This window comes from Bubalus kerabau, chromosome 6 (assembly GCF_029407905.1).
Source record: "Bubalus kerabau isolate K-KA32 ecotype Philippines breed swamp buffalo chromosome 6, PCC_UOA_SB_1v2, whole genome shotgun sequence".
NCBI classification, from domain to species: domain Eukaryota; kingdom Metazoa; phylum Chordata; class Mammalia; order Artiodactyla; family Bovidae; genus Bubalus; species Bubalus kerabau.
The window spans coordinates 82,341,181-82,357,683 of NC_073629.1; the positions used below are offsets into that span (position 1 = coordinate 82,341,181).

The 16,503-nt window shown below is 42.5% G+C and overlaps 1 protein-coding gene across 2 annotated transcripts in view; it reads right to left on the reverse strand.

Annotated features, from left to right (window-relative positions):
* PGM1 (phosphoglucomutase 1) overlaps positions 1–16,503 on the reverse strand; it is a 69,737-nt gene that overhangs the window by 22,824 nt on the left and 30,410 nt on the right. Inside the window, exons 1-6 of one of the 2 annotated variants that reach the window (XM_055585620.1) lie at positions 15,042–15,739; positions 9,468–9,630; positions 8,976–9,122; positions 7,384–7,509; positions 4,317–4,507; positions 2,710–2,864 (exon numbers count right to left, since the gene is read on the reverse strand). In XM_055585620.1, the coding sequence (XP_055441595.1) occupies positions 2,710–2,864; positions 4,317–4,507; positions 7,384–7,509; positions 8,976–9,122; positions 9,468–9,630; positions 15,042–15,341 (1,082 nt within the window). In that variant the 5' untranslated portion in view covers positions 15,342–15,739. Of the gene's footprint in view, positions 1–2,709; positions 2,865–4,316; positions 4,508–7,383; positions 7,510–8,975; positions 9,123–9,467; positions 9,631–15,041; positions 15,740–16,503 lie in introns of those variants that run through there. The other variant, XM_055585621.1, reaches the window with a different exon arrangement.

The window sequence follows — 16,503 nt, forward strand, 5'->3', positions numbered from 1 at the left end:
TCCTTTCATTCCCTGGAAGGTCCCGCAAGGACAAGTCCCGGGGGGGACTCCCGTCAGCTCTAGCTGCATCCACACCAATCCATGGTCCCCTGTCCCCTGCAACACATCTTTTACTTCTCCCTATATTATCCTTAGTCTATTTGAAACTTTTGATTCCTTTCCCTTTGAACAGGAAAAGTTACCTACACTTCATTCACCCTCTTAGTCAGATTTGCTTCCCAAAATGCTTATCACTAGCAAAACAGTATCATATTTCAATTCTAATATTTGAGGAAAATTAAATTATGATTTTTAAAGCTGTGAAAATAAAATACAGTTTCTTTCTGGGTAATGCAGTATTTTCCGTTGTGATTCTATATGTGGATTATCACATATAATCCACATAAATTGGAATTAGACTATTTTTGGCTTACACAGAAGCTATTTCAGGACCTGATCAGTCTAATGGACAATAGTGTGGCCACAAACCAGCTCACAGCTTTGGAGGGAGGATGTGGAGGCAGAAGGACCAGGGTCTAATTCTAGCTCTGATGTAGCTGTGGAGTCCTGGGAATGACTGCTAACTACTCTTCTGGCTGACAGATGAATGGATAAAGAAGATGTGGTACAAATACCATATAAATGGAATATTCCTCAGCCATAAAAAAGAACAAAATAATGCCATTTGCAGTAATATGGATGGACCTAGAGATAGCCATAATGAGTGAAGTAAGTCAGCCAGAGAATACAAATATCATATGATATCACTTACATGTGGAAACTTAAAAAAAAAATGGTAAAAATGAACTTATTTACAAAATAGAAATAGAGTCACAGATGGGAAAACAAACTTATGGTTACCAAGGGGAAAAAGAGTTGGGGAGGGATAAATTGAGAGATTGGAACAGACATATACACACTGCTGCTGCTGCTAAGTCACTTCAGTCGTGTCCGACTCTGTGTGACCCCGTAGACGGAGCCCACCAGGCTCCATCCCTGGGATTCTCCAGGCAAGAACACTGGAGTGGGTTGCCATTTCCTTCTCCAGTGCATGAAAGTGAAAAGTGAAAGTGAAGTCGCTCAGTCGTGTCCAACTCTTAGTGACCCCATGAACTGCAGCCTACCAGGCTCCTCCGTCCATGGGATTTTCCAGGCAAGAGTACTGGAGCGGGGTGCCATTGCCTTCTCCGATATACACACTACTATATATAAAATAGATAACTCATAAGGACTTACTCTATAGTACAGAGAATTCTCCTCAATACTCTGTGATGACCTTTACGGGAAAAGAATCTAAAAAAGACTGGCTGTATCTAATTATAGCTGATTCACTTTGCTGTAAAGCAGAAACTAACACAACATTGTAAATCAACTATACTCCAAAACAAGTAAAAAAATAAAATAAGGACTGCTATGAGGATCAATTGAGACAGTGAATGTAAAAAAAACCAGTGTCAACTACGAATTACTATATGATATTAGTCATTACTTTGTTAGCTGAAGTGAAGTCAGCACTAGTTCACACACACACACACACACACACACACACACACACACACACACCAGAAAACTACTGCACTGCACATCCCAGTGTTTGGGAGCAAAGGTTCTGGGTTCAAATCCTGCTCTGTCATTTACTAGCTGGGTGACCTTGGGCAAATTAGTTAACTTCTTTTTCCTTTTGTTTTCCCATCTGTAAAGAGGAGTTAAATACAGTATTTACTTCATGGGGCCAATCTGAGAATTAAATGACTTAAAATATATGCTTAGTGTCTAGCATAAGGTAATGTTTAATGAGTAATAGTTATGATTGTAAGAACCAAGTATATACACTCTTCTTCCTCCCTAGCCTCAGCCTTTCATTCATTCACTTGTTCTTTACCCATTCATCCAGGAACTATTTATTGGACACCTAACATGATGTAGTCAATATCTCTGGTTTGTGCTCATTTATGACGTCCATTTTTCAGATGTTTTAAATGTGATCTCATAAGCTAACCTAAAGCCTTTTCAAATGAGATGATATACAATAAATAAACAAGCAAGTCAAAGATACCAACTGTTTACTGTCACTGGGTCCCTTGTTTCTCCAAAACTGAATGTATTTTTTTAAACTATTTTAGCTTTATGTTTATTCAGATTTTGGATAAATGAACATTTACTATGCTTGTGTGTATGGGCATCTGATGGGGGCTGGATGGGGAACATTTTTTTGAAAGTTCTGTTGAAACACTGATCTTACATCAGTCTCTCACCCCCACTCTTTGCACACTGCCCAGAGAAAGTGAGTCTCTAGAATGATGTCTTGACTACAGCAGAAGTGCCATCCATTCATTTATTCATTAACATTCAATCATTCATTTTTTAAAATGAGGCGTGTGCGTGTGTGTGTGTGTGTGTGTGTACCAGGCACACCATGATCAGTCAGAGTTTAGCACAGTGACAAAGACAATCTTTTTTCTGTATTAGTTTCGAGTTCAAAAGGGCAGATAGTCAAGTCCACAGAGTATCAGCACACAGTGTGAGAAGAGCCAGGATGGGAGAAACGCAGAGTGCTAAAGCAGCCCAGTGGGGCACATCCAATCCAGAAAGAAGGACACCATCCCTTCATAAAGAAAACCCTTAGATAACACGCTATGTATGCATCAGATGTCTGAGCTGAAAGGGGTGGAAGGGTGCTCCCAGCGCTGTGAGGGCCTGCTTGGGAAGCAAGGGAGGGGAGAGACCTACCGGTCCAGGGCACCACTGGTGGGCATGCTGCGTGCGAAGCCACGGACCCCGGTTTGCTGGAAGTATGGAATGCTGAAGATGTTGGCAGCAATGACAGCCACAGAGTCTGAAGGGTTCACGAAGAACCCGTGCTTACCCAGAATCATGTTCCGATCCTTTGGGAGAAGGGGGATTCAAAGGGAGAACTTTTAATCAAAGTGCTGAAGAAACCAAACGATCTTACATGGAGGTTTTGTAAAATTTAAAGCTGATAGATTTATTCATACTGGGTTCTAGACACTGGACTTTATTCCTAATTGATCTGTACAGTACCACTGGGCCAATGGCACCTCCATGCCAAAGAGCTAAAACAGTTTTGAGTAAAAGTGCAAACTCCTTCCAGGCTGAATTCTCTGTTCTCCCTCCAGAGGCCAGCTGAATGTAACCTCCCTGACCTTCTCCAAACTCTGGAACCAAACACCTCTCTTCTCTCCCAGAAGAGAGCAGAGATCACAGTGAGAGTTAATGTGGGCTGTTTAAAGCTTGCTAGGTCTACCAGGCATTCTCCAAGGAAAAAGCAGATTTCCACAAGGAAAGGCTCCTAAATCTTGGCACCTCCATTTGGTGCAGGACCCAACAACATATGGTGTCACCTCACTGTTCTCCTGGTGCCTGATACACAGGAAGTACTCAAGTAACTGAGAGTAAAGAGGAAACCCAGGATGTACTGCAACAGAAAGACGCACTGAAAATAATGTCTGCTCGTTCATTTGTTTAGTGACTGAGTCGTGTCCGACTCTTTTGAGACCCCATGGACTGTAGCCCACCAGGCTCCTCTGTCCATGGGATTTTCCAGGCAAGAATATCGGAGTGGGTTGCCATTCCCTTCTCCAGGGAATCTTCCCTACTCAGGGATCGAACCTGCATCTCCTACACTGGCAGGTGGATTCTTTACCAACTGAGCCACCAGGGAATGTCCCAACCTCTGCTATTTCCCAAATATTAATATTCCCCAAATATTACTATTGGAAAGCCTATTTTATAGGAAACAATGAATTCTAGCTGATGTTAAAGAACAATAACAACCACCAAAATATATTTTTAAGCAAGTAAATATGTGCAGTGTTCACTATCTCTAAGAAACTGTCCCTCCTTGTCTGTTAAATATTCACCAGTGCAAATAAAAGAGCATGTTTATTTCAAATATTAATGGTAGCTAAAGAATAAACTGTTAATTCTCTCATTATAGTTTCATCTTTCAGCTAATGTGAATGAATAGATGGGTATATCATATGGCCAAAACCCTTTCCAGAGACTGAACAAGGATCCAGCTGCTGGCTAAGAGCAAAAATCTACCTAAGGATGGAGATAAAGAACCCAGTCAGCTCATGGAGCACCAGTCATGACATGATAACCAGGCCCCAAGCACCCTGCCCTTCTCAGCAAACACTAGACACATGGTTCCACTTCAAGTCATTCTGTCAAGAGGGTCTTCTAATAATTGAGCCCTGACTCCAGGTCCAATGAGGGAGCTTAACTGCGCTCCAGGCTGCAGGGCTTGCTTTTCCCCCATTTAGCACATTAGGGCTGGCCTGCATCAGAGTTCACTTAAATGCACTGGTACCCACCCCATCTCCATCAAAGGCAGCCCCAAAATCATGCTCTCCTGTCTTCATAGTCTCCACCAGGTCAGCTGCGTAGGTGAGGTTGGGGTCAGGGTGGTGGCCTCCAAAGTCCTCCAGGGGAACACAGTTCACTGCCGAGTTCGCGGGGGCGCCGAGTTCTTCACAGAGGATTTTTTTCACATATGGTCCCACGACTACGCAGAGCATGATAGAAAGAACCAGAGATGAAACTGATTACAGAAGGTGAGGACTGGGGACTAGGTAGAGGCAATCTAGGGAGAATGGCACAAACGGCAGAGAGCGTGCAAACTGTATTCAAGGGCTTGTGGGCAGATGAGTCTGGAGTGGAAAGTTCTACAAGTAGGAATAATGAGGGATTAGGAAAGAGTGGGAGAAGGGAAGGAAGAGAACCTTTATGAAGATCCTGCTATACAGGTGCTTCTTAAACATTTTCTCAGTCCTTCAAAAAGGCCCATGAGGTGCTACAACTTAGTGCTTTAAGAACCTGGACTCTGGAATCAGAGTGTCTGGGTTCAGATCTCAGCTGTCAATTATTGGCTGTACCATTTTGGGGAAAGTTATTTAAGCTATTTAATCTCTCTGCTGGGCTTCCATCTATGCCCACTGCAAAATGAGGATAATAATAGTAAAGCTACCTTTACAGGGTAGATGTGAGAATTAAATGAGTTAATAGATATGAGGCACTGAGAACAAGCAACAGACCATATTTTATAAAGGCTTGTATATTATGATTACCACCTCCAATTTATGATAAGAAAACTGAGGTTCTGAGAGGAGGCTATTTGCCCAAACTTACACAGATAGTAGGAGTGAGAGCTAGGATTCAGAGTCCTAATCTTTCTCCTCTATCAAGCTATCCAACAAGCTGATTAAAAGGATACAGACAAACAAAAACACAGTAACAACACACAACAGGGCAAACCCATCACATACTTCACAGTGACACTTAGCGCTACGATCAAGAACGTTCATCTCTAAATGCTTTCAACCAAGGAAGGTTCCAACACCAATATATGTGGTAGAGGTCAGGACGGTATAGAGTACGTGTCTCCCACTGGGGGCGTGCTAAGGAGGCTACTGACACACCCCAGAATTTGGACAAGGCAGCCAGAGCTGTGAGGGGCATAGAAACTGAGACTCTTGCGGAACAACTGAAAGGCTTGCAGAAAGACGTCAGCCTGGAGACCAGCTTCTCCTAGGAAATACACTATCACAAGCCCCATACTTGAGCCAGCCAAGGCTTTTGTTCATTCCCCTAATGTGACATCTCCTTTTCATCTTTTATGCATTGGCTGCAGCCACTGCCTCAGCTGGGTATAACCATCACTGGAGTTTCCACCACCTTACATCTTTCTTTCATAAAAGCTTGAGTTGGTTGCCACTTCTTCCAGAAAACCTCTCTTGATACCTTCAGTCAAACTGCGCCTTCCTCCACACCCCAAGGAGAATACTTGAAATTTTATATAACCCTCATTTTGTTGGCCTGGCAGTGGTTGGTTTCTTAGCCACTTCATCTCCCCAAGCATCACAAGCTCTTTGAAGGAAGTGTCTGCTGCTGCTGCTGCTGCTAAGTCGCTTCAGTTGTGTCCGACTCTGTGCGACCCCATAGACGGAAGCCCACCAGGCTCCCCCGTCCCTGGGATTCTCCAGGCAAGAACACTGGAGTGGGTTGCCATTTCCTTCTCCAGTGCATGAAAGTGAAAAGTGAAAGTTAAGGCGCTCAGTTGTGTCCGACTCTTCGAGACCCCATGGACGGCAGTCCACCAGGCTCCTCTGTCCATGGGATTTTCCAGGCAAGAGTACTGGAGTGGGGTGCCATTGTCTACAGAATCCCTGACTACACCCACACCCCCAAGCATACATGTAGTAGCTACTCAATGCATGGCTACTGAATGTTCTGAAAAGTCAGAATGGCCTTTGTCTGAATAAAGGAGGCCCATTCTGTGAGATTCCAGAGGCAAGTTAGGACCCAAGGAAGAAGTTCCAGAGATAGACCATTTCAGGCCACCAGGAGAAGTTTTCTAACAAATTTTGCAGTGTAACAGAAGGACCTGGACAGGATCATAGGAAGGGTTCAAGCACAGGCAGAAAGTCTTCCCCAACTAGGCAGGCAGATGGATTCCGGCACCAGGGGAAATCGTTGCCACTCAAAGATTCTAAAATTCTAGGGACATCCCTGGTGGTCCAGTGGTTAAGAATTCACCTTCCAATGCAGGGGACGTGGGTTTGGTCCCTGGTCGAGGAACCAGGATCCCATATGTGGCGGGGCAACTAAGCCCACATGCCATCACTACTGAGCCCGCACACCTCAACTAGAGCACCTCCCGCCATGACTAGAGAGAAACCTGTGTGCCACAAGGAAGGACCCGACGTGCTGCAACTAAGACCTGATTCAGTCAACAATAAGAAACAAATAAATATATCTTTAAGAAAAAGATCCTAAACTTCCAAATTATCACAAAACAAATAAACAAGCCAAGGGCTCAGGAATTCCCATATTCCTACATCAAGAGAACCTCACGGCTCTGATTCGGTGACGGCTGCCACCTCTACTGATCTGGCCACAAAACCCACAGAGGAAGAAGAGGGAGAGACATACATCCTGTTGCTCCTGACTTGAACCCTCGGCGTGCTCTGGTCAGCTTCTAAGAAAAGGCGCGTGTGGGAACAGGAAACTGGGGTGTGCGGCTCAGGAGCACATTTATCAGATCTAGCAAACCATGGCTCCCCTTGGGAATAGATGGGGGCGTTCAGGAAGAATCTAAGGCATCTTCTGAGGGGGAGGGAGAGTCCACAAAAATAGCTGCATGTTACTCAAAACCTGCTGCTTAATGTGGAAACACTGACCGTCACACTACCTTACCATGAGGAATTTTTGCTGCATACAGTTCAGATTTTATCTGTGAATATTACTCTGAAATGATTGGAAAGTAATGGTGTAAACGCTGCCAGAGACAGCCTTAAGAAAAGGCTTGTTAAGGCATCGTGATACACAAAGTTGAGAGCTGCTTCATAGCTTTGAGAGAAAAGAAGAGAAAGGGCTCCATACCTCCGTGCATGGCGTCTATACGGATCTTTAGTCGGTTTGGACCAGAAAGTAGTTGTTTCAGCGCGTTAAAATCAAAGATGTTTCTCAGCATCGTAGCATAAGCTTCCACCGAATCCACAATTTCCACTGTGAGAACAAGCAACATTAAAAGATGGAGGAACTAAACACTTTTTGAAATATTATCCTCTGAAATGATTACATGGCTGTAAACATACAATTGCTACCTTAAAAGGACATTTATGGAGCAGCTCCAATGTGCCAGGGCTGTTACATGATCTCTTATTCAAAACTAACACAAATTTCCTGAGTGGTAAATGTTATCAGTTCTATTTTATAGACAAGCAAGTTCAACTTCTGAAAGTTTAAGTAACTTGCCCACACAGCTGGGACGCGGCACACTGAGGAATTTTGACAGAGGATTGCCTGATGGTAAACTGCTCTACTGCCATGTTGATTCATCTCCAGGAAGTGCATTTTAGTGTCAAAAAATAACAGAAAAGGTAACACCTACTTTACTTTTTCCAGGCCCATTGCCATGAAGACTTAATGGTAAAAAGCAGAGAAAAAATTTTTTTAATGAATCACTTTTTACATGCACTGCTAAAGGAATAAAACAAACATAAGAACTAAGTCTTCTTGAATTTTCAGGGGTCTGAACATTTTCAAAACATGAAATGTTTAAGAAATTCTCTACTGGTATTTTCTAAACCCTAATAATGTCTTCAAGATATACCAAAGCACCCCTTCGTCTTCCTTGGGATGCAATTGTCTGTCCTTCTGGGTAGGTTCAAACACAAAATGCATCCCACAAACTTGCAGTCCAGATGAAAGAGTACATGTGAGAGCAAAGTTGAAACACAAGTCACGCTGTTAACCATCTCATCCTCGCATTAATATGAATAACTTTGTAAACATTTATTTCATACATTATCATTCAACAATAAAATGTTTATCACAGCTGCTATACAGGGAGTTTAAATTTAGCCCCCAAAATGGTCTAAGTTGATTTTACTGAAAATGAAGTCAAGGGCCAGGCTTTGGAATCTCTCACACCTGTATTTGAGCCCTGGTTTGCCACTCACTGGCTATGTGCATTCACACCTGCATTTGAACCCTGGTTTACCACTCACTGATGATGTGACCCTGAGTCTGTTCCTTAAGTTCTCTCTGCCTTTGTTTCCTCATCTGGAAAAAGCGAATAGTAACAGTGCTGCCCTCACAGGGCTAATGTAAGAATCCAATGAGATAATGCATCTCAAGAGCCTGGCACATAATAAAAGCTCAATAAAAGACAGCTGTGAACATGATGTCACAGGTCTTCTCGTCAAGGCTGTACGTTTCATAGGTATGAAAACTGAAGCTGAGAGATTTAGAATTGACTCACCCAAGGTCCCTCAGCTGATCCCCAGCAGAGCCCAGACAGCCCAGGTCTCTAGACTCCCAGACCCAATTCCAGACCTGCTAATTTATGCATGCAATGCTTGGTGACCACAATCTTTCCAGAGATAAAGACCCACTTTATTAAAACCTTGAAAGGCAAATCCTTCAAGTTGGAGCTAGAAGGGGGCAAGAGAGGAGGAGAGTGAACATGCCTGTGAAGGGTTTGAACTTGTTTTCCAGGTCAAACTGCTGCTTTCCCAGAACCCCAAGGTCTACGTGCAGGTCAGGGCAAATTGCATATTCTTCGATTGTCTTGCTGATTTGGAAAATTTTATCAGTTATTGCTTCCGGGGCAGGACCTGGAAACCGAACAGCAAACAGTAGGTCATTTTGTATAGCTGACATGGAAATACAAAGAACACAAAGCTCATCGACTAATTCTTCTTCACTAGTGCATCTGCCATGCCATCATGCAAGCAGCAAAGTATCAGAATTTTCTAAAAGAAAATATGTTAATGATCATTCATGCAGAGCATCTCATATTCAGGTATGGCAAAATGAGAAGCATGTCATTTTCACCAAAAGGAAACAAAAAACTCTCTTGCTAAGGACGAGAACCAGAATCCTGACCTTCCAAGGCCTCGGTTATCGGTTTGTCCTAAAGAACATAACATTGGCTGTACTTAAAATGACAGCAAACTCACCTCCATTGGAAATATTGAACTTGATTCCAAAATCTCCATTGGGTCCTCCTGGGTTGTGGCTGGCTGTCAGAATGATCCCACCAATGGCTTTGATCTTTCTAATGATGCATGATACAGCAGGTGTGGAGAGGATTCCATTCTGTCCAATAACCAAGCGACCAATCTAGGAGAAGAAAGCCAGAATACACACTTTAACATCAATAAATCCAGAGCCACCACACAGTGACACCAGAACAGCTAGATGGACAAAGAAATATTCTACTGGACCCAAAATGATGCCCTTTAATGAACGTCTAACAGCTTGGGTTATTAGTATTATTATATTGAAGTATTTTATAGTCACTGTTGAGTAATACTATTACTGAAATAGAATCAGCATTGCTGAACAAAAGCCATTTCTTCAGATAGTTTTGGGGGACTTTATAGTGTATGATCTGGGAGTGCTATAAGGTTCTGGCAAGAAAAGAAAACAGGGCTTTCCAAATTGGGTTCATAATTTGGATACCTTATAAATCTGTGGGAAAACCCACATTTTTATCCACTTCAATCATACTTTCAATCCAAATTGGAAAAGAGACTATAAATTTGACTAGTTAAAGGAATTCTAACCCAAAGAGGAGGCTTTTGTAAACTAAAATATCTAAAAAAGTAAAAGGGGCAAACTTTGTATGAAGAAATGTTATAAAATGTATCTCACAAATTTATTGCCATTCAAGCTTGGATTTTTCTTTAATCGGAGTATAATTGCTTCCCAGTGCTGTGTTAGTTTCTGCTGTACAATGAAGTGAATCAGCTCTATGCATACATATACCCCCTCTCTCTTGGAGCTCCCCCCACCATCCCACCCCTCTAGGTCATCACAGGGCACTGAGCTGAGCTCCCTGAGCAGCTTCCCACTAGCTATTTCACACATGGTTGTGTATACATGTCACACCTAATACAATGGGTTCCTCAAAGTAGAACACACCTATCCACACTAGGGTGTATCTGGGCTTCCTCCTGGGCCTGAGGCAGGGAATGCTGGGACTGTTACTGGGTAAACCAGCCAGGACCACCTACATGAAGGAGCTACAGGCTGGTTCTTAACTCACCTGCCCATATCTTTCACAGACGGTATCTATAAGCACAGCTCCTTACTGAAATGATTGTAATTTATATCTGTTTCAACATGATGCAAGTCGGAAAAGAAGGGAATTCCGTCAGTGCCTCTGACTAGAAATGTGACTGCTTCATGAAAAGATTTTAAAAAGGAGGAGTTTGTGCCCTTCCTCCACCCTCCCCTCTGAAGACACAGGGATGTATTTAAGTTTTCCAGTTGCTATTTCTTCTTGCCCCACCCAAGATAAATGCAGTTGAAGAAATGACTTGATGGTGGAAGATGCGTTTCTAATACTGAAGATGCCAATAAGATACCTGGATTCCCTGGGGAGGTTTTTCTGGGATTGTTAGCTTTGCCACCTTCCTGTAGGTCACTAACAGCTTGACTGGCTTATAATTAAATCTCTCCATTATCAACCACCTCCCAGGAAGCAGCCACTTCATTCCAGGCCCCTTTTGGCTCCTGTATGTCTATCCCTGAACAATTTCTGTTATTCTAATATATTTCTTATGTCCTGCCTCCCTCAGGAAGTGGTAACTCCCTGACTCAATACAGTGGAAATGGTAACATCTCACGCTTCCGGCAGTTTCTGGGTGCCGTTCTGATGAAAACTGCTCTGTGGTTGAGCGGTTCCATAATTTTGATGAGAGGAGCTTAGAGATGGCGATTTAAGCAGCCACAGTGACTGGTGGAGTAATATGAAAACTGTGTTTGTGCATCAAGCACACTGACTTCTACTTCGATCTCGTATGTGCTTAACATAGAAGGGGAAGCTGATAAATGAATATTAAGCCACGCCACACAGGTGACCCCATAATTCTACCATTCCTTATGGTGAAATCTGCAGTCAGTAATGGTCCAAGACTGAGAGAATTATACCAGGAAGTAAGAGTAGGAAAATCAGGAGAAGCAAGGGAAGCCCACGGTAGGTTCTTTCTCTTGAGCCCAAGAACAGGTATAGCTGACCTTCCAGAGCAGACTCTTTCCCATGAATTCTGCTCAAGAATATTCATCTTCAACTTGATATTTGGGAGATATTACTCTATTGTCCTCCTCCCCTTAAGGATGTCTGGAGCACTGTTAAGCTCCTGACTCAATCTCCCCTGCCTCTCTCCCACCTGCACCTCCTTTGCTCTATCTCACTGAATCTATCTGACCTACCAGGCCCACCTAGTTCAGCTTTCTAGACCATAGTTCTAACTGTGTTCCTCCCCTGTTCAAAAACCTTCCCTATACCACATGATCCAGAAGGTGCACATCTAGGTATAGACACAAAAAGAAAGCAATGACTCAAACAGGTATTTGCACCCCTATGTTCACAGAAGCATTATTCACAATAACCAGAAGTGGAAACAACCCAAACGTCCATTGAAAGATGAATGGATAAACAAAATGTGGTATATACATACAATGGAATATTACTTGGCCTTTAAAAGGAAGGAAATTCTGATACATGTTCCAACATGGGTGAACCTCGAGAAAATCACACTAAGTAATATAAGCCAGACAGAAAAGGACAAGTATTGGATGGTTCCATTTATATGAAGGACACAGAAGAGGCAAATTCATAGAAAGAAGAACCAAAGTTGGCAGGGGATGGGGGGAAGAAGAGAATGGGGACTAACTGTTTAGTGGGTACAGAGTTTTAGATGAGATGATGAGAAGGTTCTGGAAACAGTGGTGATGGTTGCAGAACATTATAAATGTAATGAATACCACTGAACTGCATACTTAAATATGGTTAAAACAGCAAATTTTGTGTTAGATATACCTTACAACGAGGTTCCCAGGTGACTCAGTGGTAAAGAATCGGCTTGCAATGCAAGAGACCCGGGTTCAATCCCTCGGTAGGGAAGATCCCCTGGAGGAAGAAATGGCAACCTACTCCAGTATGCTTGCCTGGGAAATCCCATGGCCAGAGGAGCTGGGCAGGCTACAGTCTATGGGGTCACAAAGAGTTGGATACGACTGAGTGACTAACACACAAATGCACTTTAACACAAAAAAGGGGAAAAAAAAAAAAAACCTTCCCTGGGTCCCAAATGTCTACCAACTTAGAGACACCCCCTCAGCCCTCAGCCCTGCACTGAGAGTCCTTCACCAAAAAGTGTTTCCTGCCCTTACTCTTGCCCACCACTCCCTTCTGTGTAACTCAAGTCCTGCTGCTAAACTGGATACCTCCTTCTCCCTCAACATTTTATAGTTAACCATGACAGGGAGCAAACATTAAAATATTCCTTTCAATTGAAACTAGGGCTTGGTGTTTGCTTATGTTTCCCCAAAACACAAAACAAACAAACAAAAGGTTCCATTTTCTTTGCTCTGCCAGTCATACATACAGGTTCTATTCTCATTTCTAAAATTATCTCAAGGATAAATCTCTGGGGACTGAATGAGATACCAGTACCATAAATGAGACCCTACCAATGTTTTATTTTGTACATTAAAATCGCCTGTAACTGTAGACAGCTCTGTGCAAATAAAAGGAAAGGCAAAGTGTATTCTACTATCCATAAACGTACCAGATAAAAGTGTACTAAAGGGAAAAAATGAAATTATTTCCATGTAGCTCGCCAGGCTGAAAAGCTCTCTTAGAATCGGCTCATGGGTATAGTGGGTATTGACAAAACTGAGGAAAGAACCCTGACTTCTATTAATACCAAAATCTGTGGCAATAAATTATCTTTCCTTTAGATTGCCTCCCTAAATTCTGCCCACAATCAAAGGGATGTTAAAATAGAACTTAGGGTATGTTAGAAAAAGAAATCAAACTAAATAGGATTTGATAGGTTTCATCAGATGAAAGTGCTTTATCGGTCCACTAAACGTTTTACGTAATTCAGCTGCGTAGCACAAGTGCTTCAAATGCAACACTATTTTTAATAAGGAATGTCCTTGAAAAGACTTGAAAATATTGCTTGGGCTGCCACAGCTCTAACAAATAGGCAGTTACCATATTTAGTCAATTATTAGCACTTAAATGCATTATTTAGCAAACCTTCAGATCGTAAATCTGAGAAAGTCTGCAGGGTCTGCCTGAATTACACATTCCAACCACCCCTTCCACATCCTTCTGCTTTGCACAAAAATGAAATGGAGCCAAATATATCACAGCAAAGGGGACAGTGTACCAGATCCACTCAACAATCTAGATATACGCAGAGAAATAATGTTTCATTCATTCTCTCCCAAAAGATTAAAAGCATCTTAATACCATTGCCTTTGCAGCTCTCCTCAAAGATGAAATTTACAGCATGTCACACTTTATCTTAAAAATGTGTATGCATCATAATTTCATATTTGAGTGCTTTATCAGCAAATTTTACATGAGAAGCATTCAGATTCTGAAACTGGGTACAAAGGGAATCTCACATTAATAACAATAGGATGTACAAACTCTTCTAAATAGAATTTGGTAACTAACATATGCTTTTTATTTTTTTAAATTTGACTTTTGCAATTACACCTGCTTAGTGTATTGTTAAAATACACTGAAAATAAATGCCTAATGCACTTGGTTATAATGCTAAATTTTATGTTCTCAGAATCACTTCGAGAAAGGAAATAAAACAAAGTTTTAAAGTTTATAAGTACTGAAGGACTATGTGCTCCAAATTATTGCTAAGTGTAATCTAAAACACTAAAAATGTACTTTTGGTCCCACGGAGGAATTTGCAGAGCAAAAACAGCAATGTTCTGATGCCTGCCTTCCTGTAAATCAGTGAGACTGTGCAAATTGTTAGATTATCAAGATCAATGCTTCCTGGTGCAAGATTCCTTCCGATTTGGTTAATTCAGCCAACACAGTTTTTCACAATGCAGAGCTTTAGCAGAGCCTCCTTATATTATAGGCTCACAGAAGTTATTATCTCTACCCTGCTGCACAAATTCACCACACACAGGACTTCTTTGTATCCAAGGTCATTATAAGTGGGTTCCCCTCTAACAGGTCCTCTTGGAAGGCTCACACCTAACATTTTCCAGTTCTCTCCCAGCATTTCTGCACGACTACCAGGATCCACAAATAACAGCATGCCCTGGCTTTTGTTTTCCTGTTTGACAAGTGACTGAACTTCAACAAGGAAGCCATTGAAAGAAAACAAAATCTCCCTCTCTCCGTGGCTCCTAAGAGCCTCCTACGCAGGACAGAGTGCCCCTCAAAACTGGTTAGAATGTAGATAAGACAGCTTAAGGCTGGGGTGAGCTTTAAATGTCTAAAAGCAACAGGTACATTTTCAAGCAACAGGCACAGAGCATAAGAAACTGAGTTTACATTCCCAAATCCCAATGCGACAAGTGTAATTTCAGGGGTAATATCACAATATACAATCTCTGAAGTCACAATCAAACTTAATTGGATGTTAGTAGCATTGAGGTGTATACAACATACAAATCTTTGTACTTGGGTATATTTTTGCAGAATTAAGAGGTTATACGGAGAGCCAGAAACATAGCAATACTTATCGTATACCAACCCCATTGGCAGCTGCCATCTGCACTATTGTCTCTATTGCCGATTTATTAAAATACCGCCCATCTCCACCAACCACCAGTGAGGCTCCCTGGCGGTCTTTTAGGTCTATGGAAAAGAATATACTCTGGATGAAATTCTCCAGATAGCATGGTTTTTCCTCGAAATAGTAGGTTTTCTTCCGTAATCCACTAGTTCCTGGTTTCTGGTCATAGTAGGGAGCCGTAGTAAAAGTCAACAGAGGGAGAGGACCTTCTTCCATTTTTCTGTATTTCCCAGAAATCCATTCATCAAAATCACTCATCTTTCATTTCCACCACTTGGCTCAGCGAGGGTGTCCAGAAAGCAATCAAGGGTCCCCAAAATAGTCTGTCCAACCTGAAGCTGCTACAGTGTCACCCGAGTAACTAAAACAGAGATCTTGCCTGGATGATCCCTCTCAGTGAGGAAGCGGGGTTAATTCCTGTTGTCGTCGCCCCATGTGAAAAAGTGAATGACCAAACACCCACCCACACCCACACTCAAAGCAGATCTTCAGTGTTGTTTTGATGAGGACATTCTGCCCACAACCACGCCAAATACCCTTCAATTATTTTTGCCTCATTCCCCTGTTAGGGTGGAGATAGGTCCAGAGGGTGCTGTGTGCAGCAGACTTCAGTTACAAACACCAGGTGGCTTCCAGACTCCCCTCCCAGAGCCAGGCAAAGGCGGAGCAAGTGCAGTCCTGAGGAGCAGGTTCGTGAACAAGACGCCCTGGTGTGGCTCCCGCTGCCACTGACACCCTTAAACCAGAGCCTCGCTGGCAGTCATCTCTGATAAGGCCATCTGCAGCTAAAGTTGTTTCATGCCATCTCGCAAATTAAAGGTCAGTCTTAAAATGGAAATGACGGATCTCAGTTACCTCTGGTTTCCTTTCATCACCGTCATTTTGATACTCAAATATCTGATACTCAAGTGATTTTTTTTTTTTTACTTTCCACATGCAATCCCAGTTAGAAGGGAGAAAAGGCATCAAACAGAATAGATTTATTCATTGGCCACCAAAGATTTAACTAAATAGTATTCAATTTGAGAAGAATAGAGACTCACAGACATGCCCTGAATGATCAACAACTGGTCATTCCTGTGAATTCATAGAAAAGTAGGGATGAACAGGGCTTCCCTGGTGGCTCACATGGTAAGGAATCCGCCTGCAATGCGGAAGACCTGGGTTCGATCCCTGGGTTGTGGAGATCCCCTGGAGGAGGGCATGGCAATCCACTCCAGTATTCTTGCCTGGAGAATCCCATGGACAGAGGAGCCTAGCAGACCATGGGGTCACAAAGAGTCGGACAGGACTGAGCAACTGAACAACACATTGTCAAGGTTTGGGTGAACCTGTTAAGGAGACTTGGAAAGTAAATGGAGACTAGTTATGCCACATGTCTGGGGAGTTTGATGTGCGCATAAAAGTCAGGTTTTCAAGG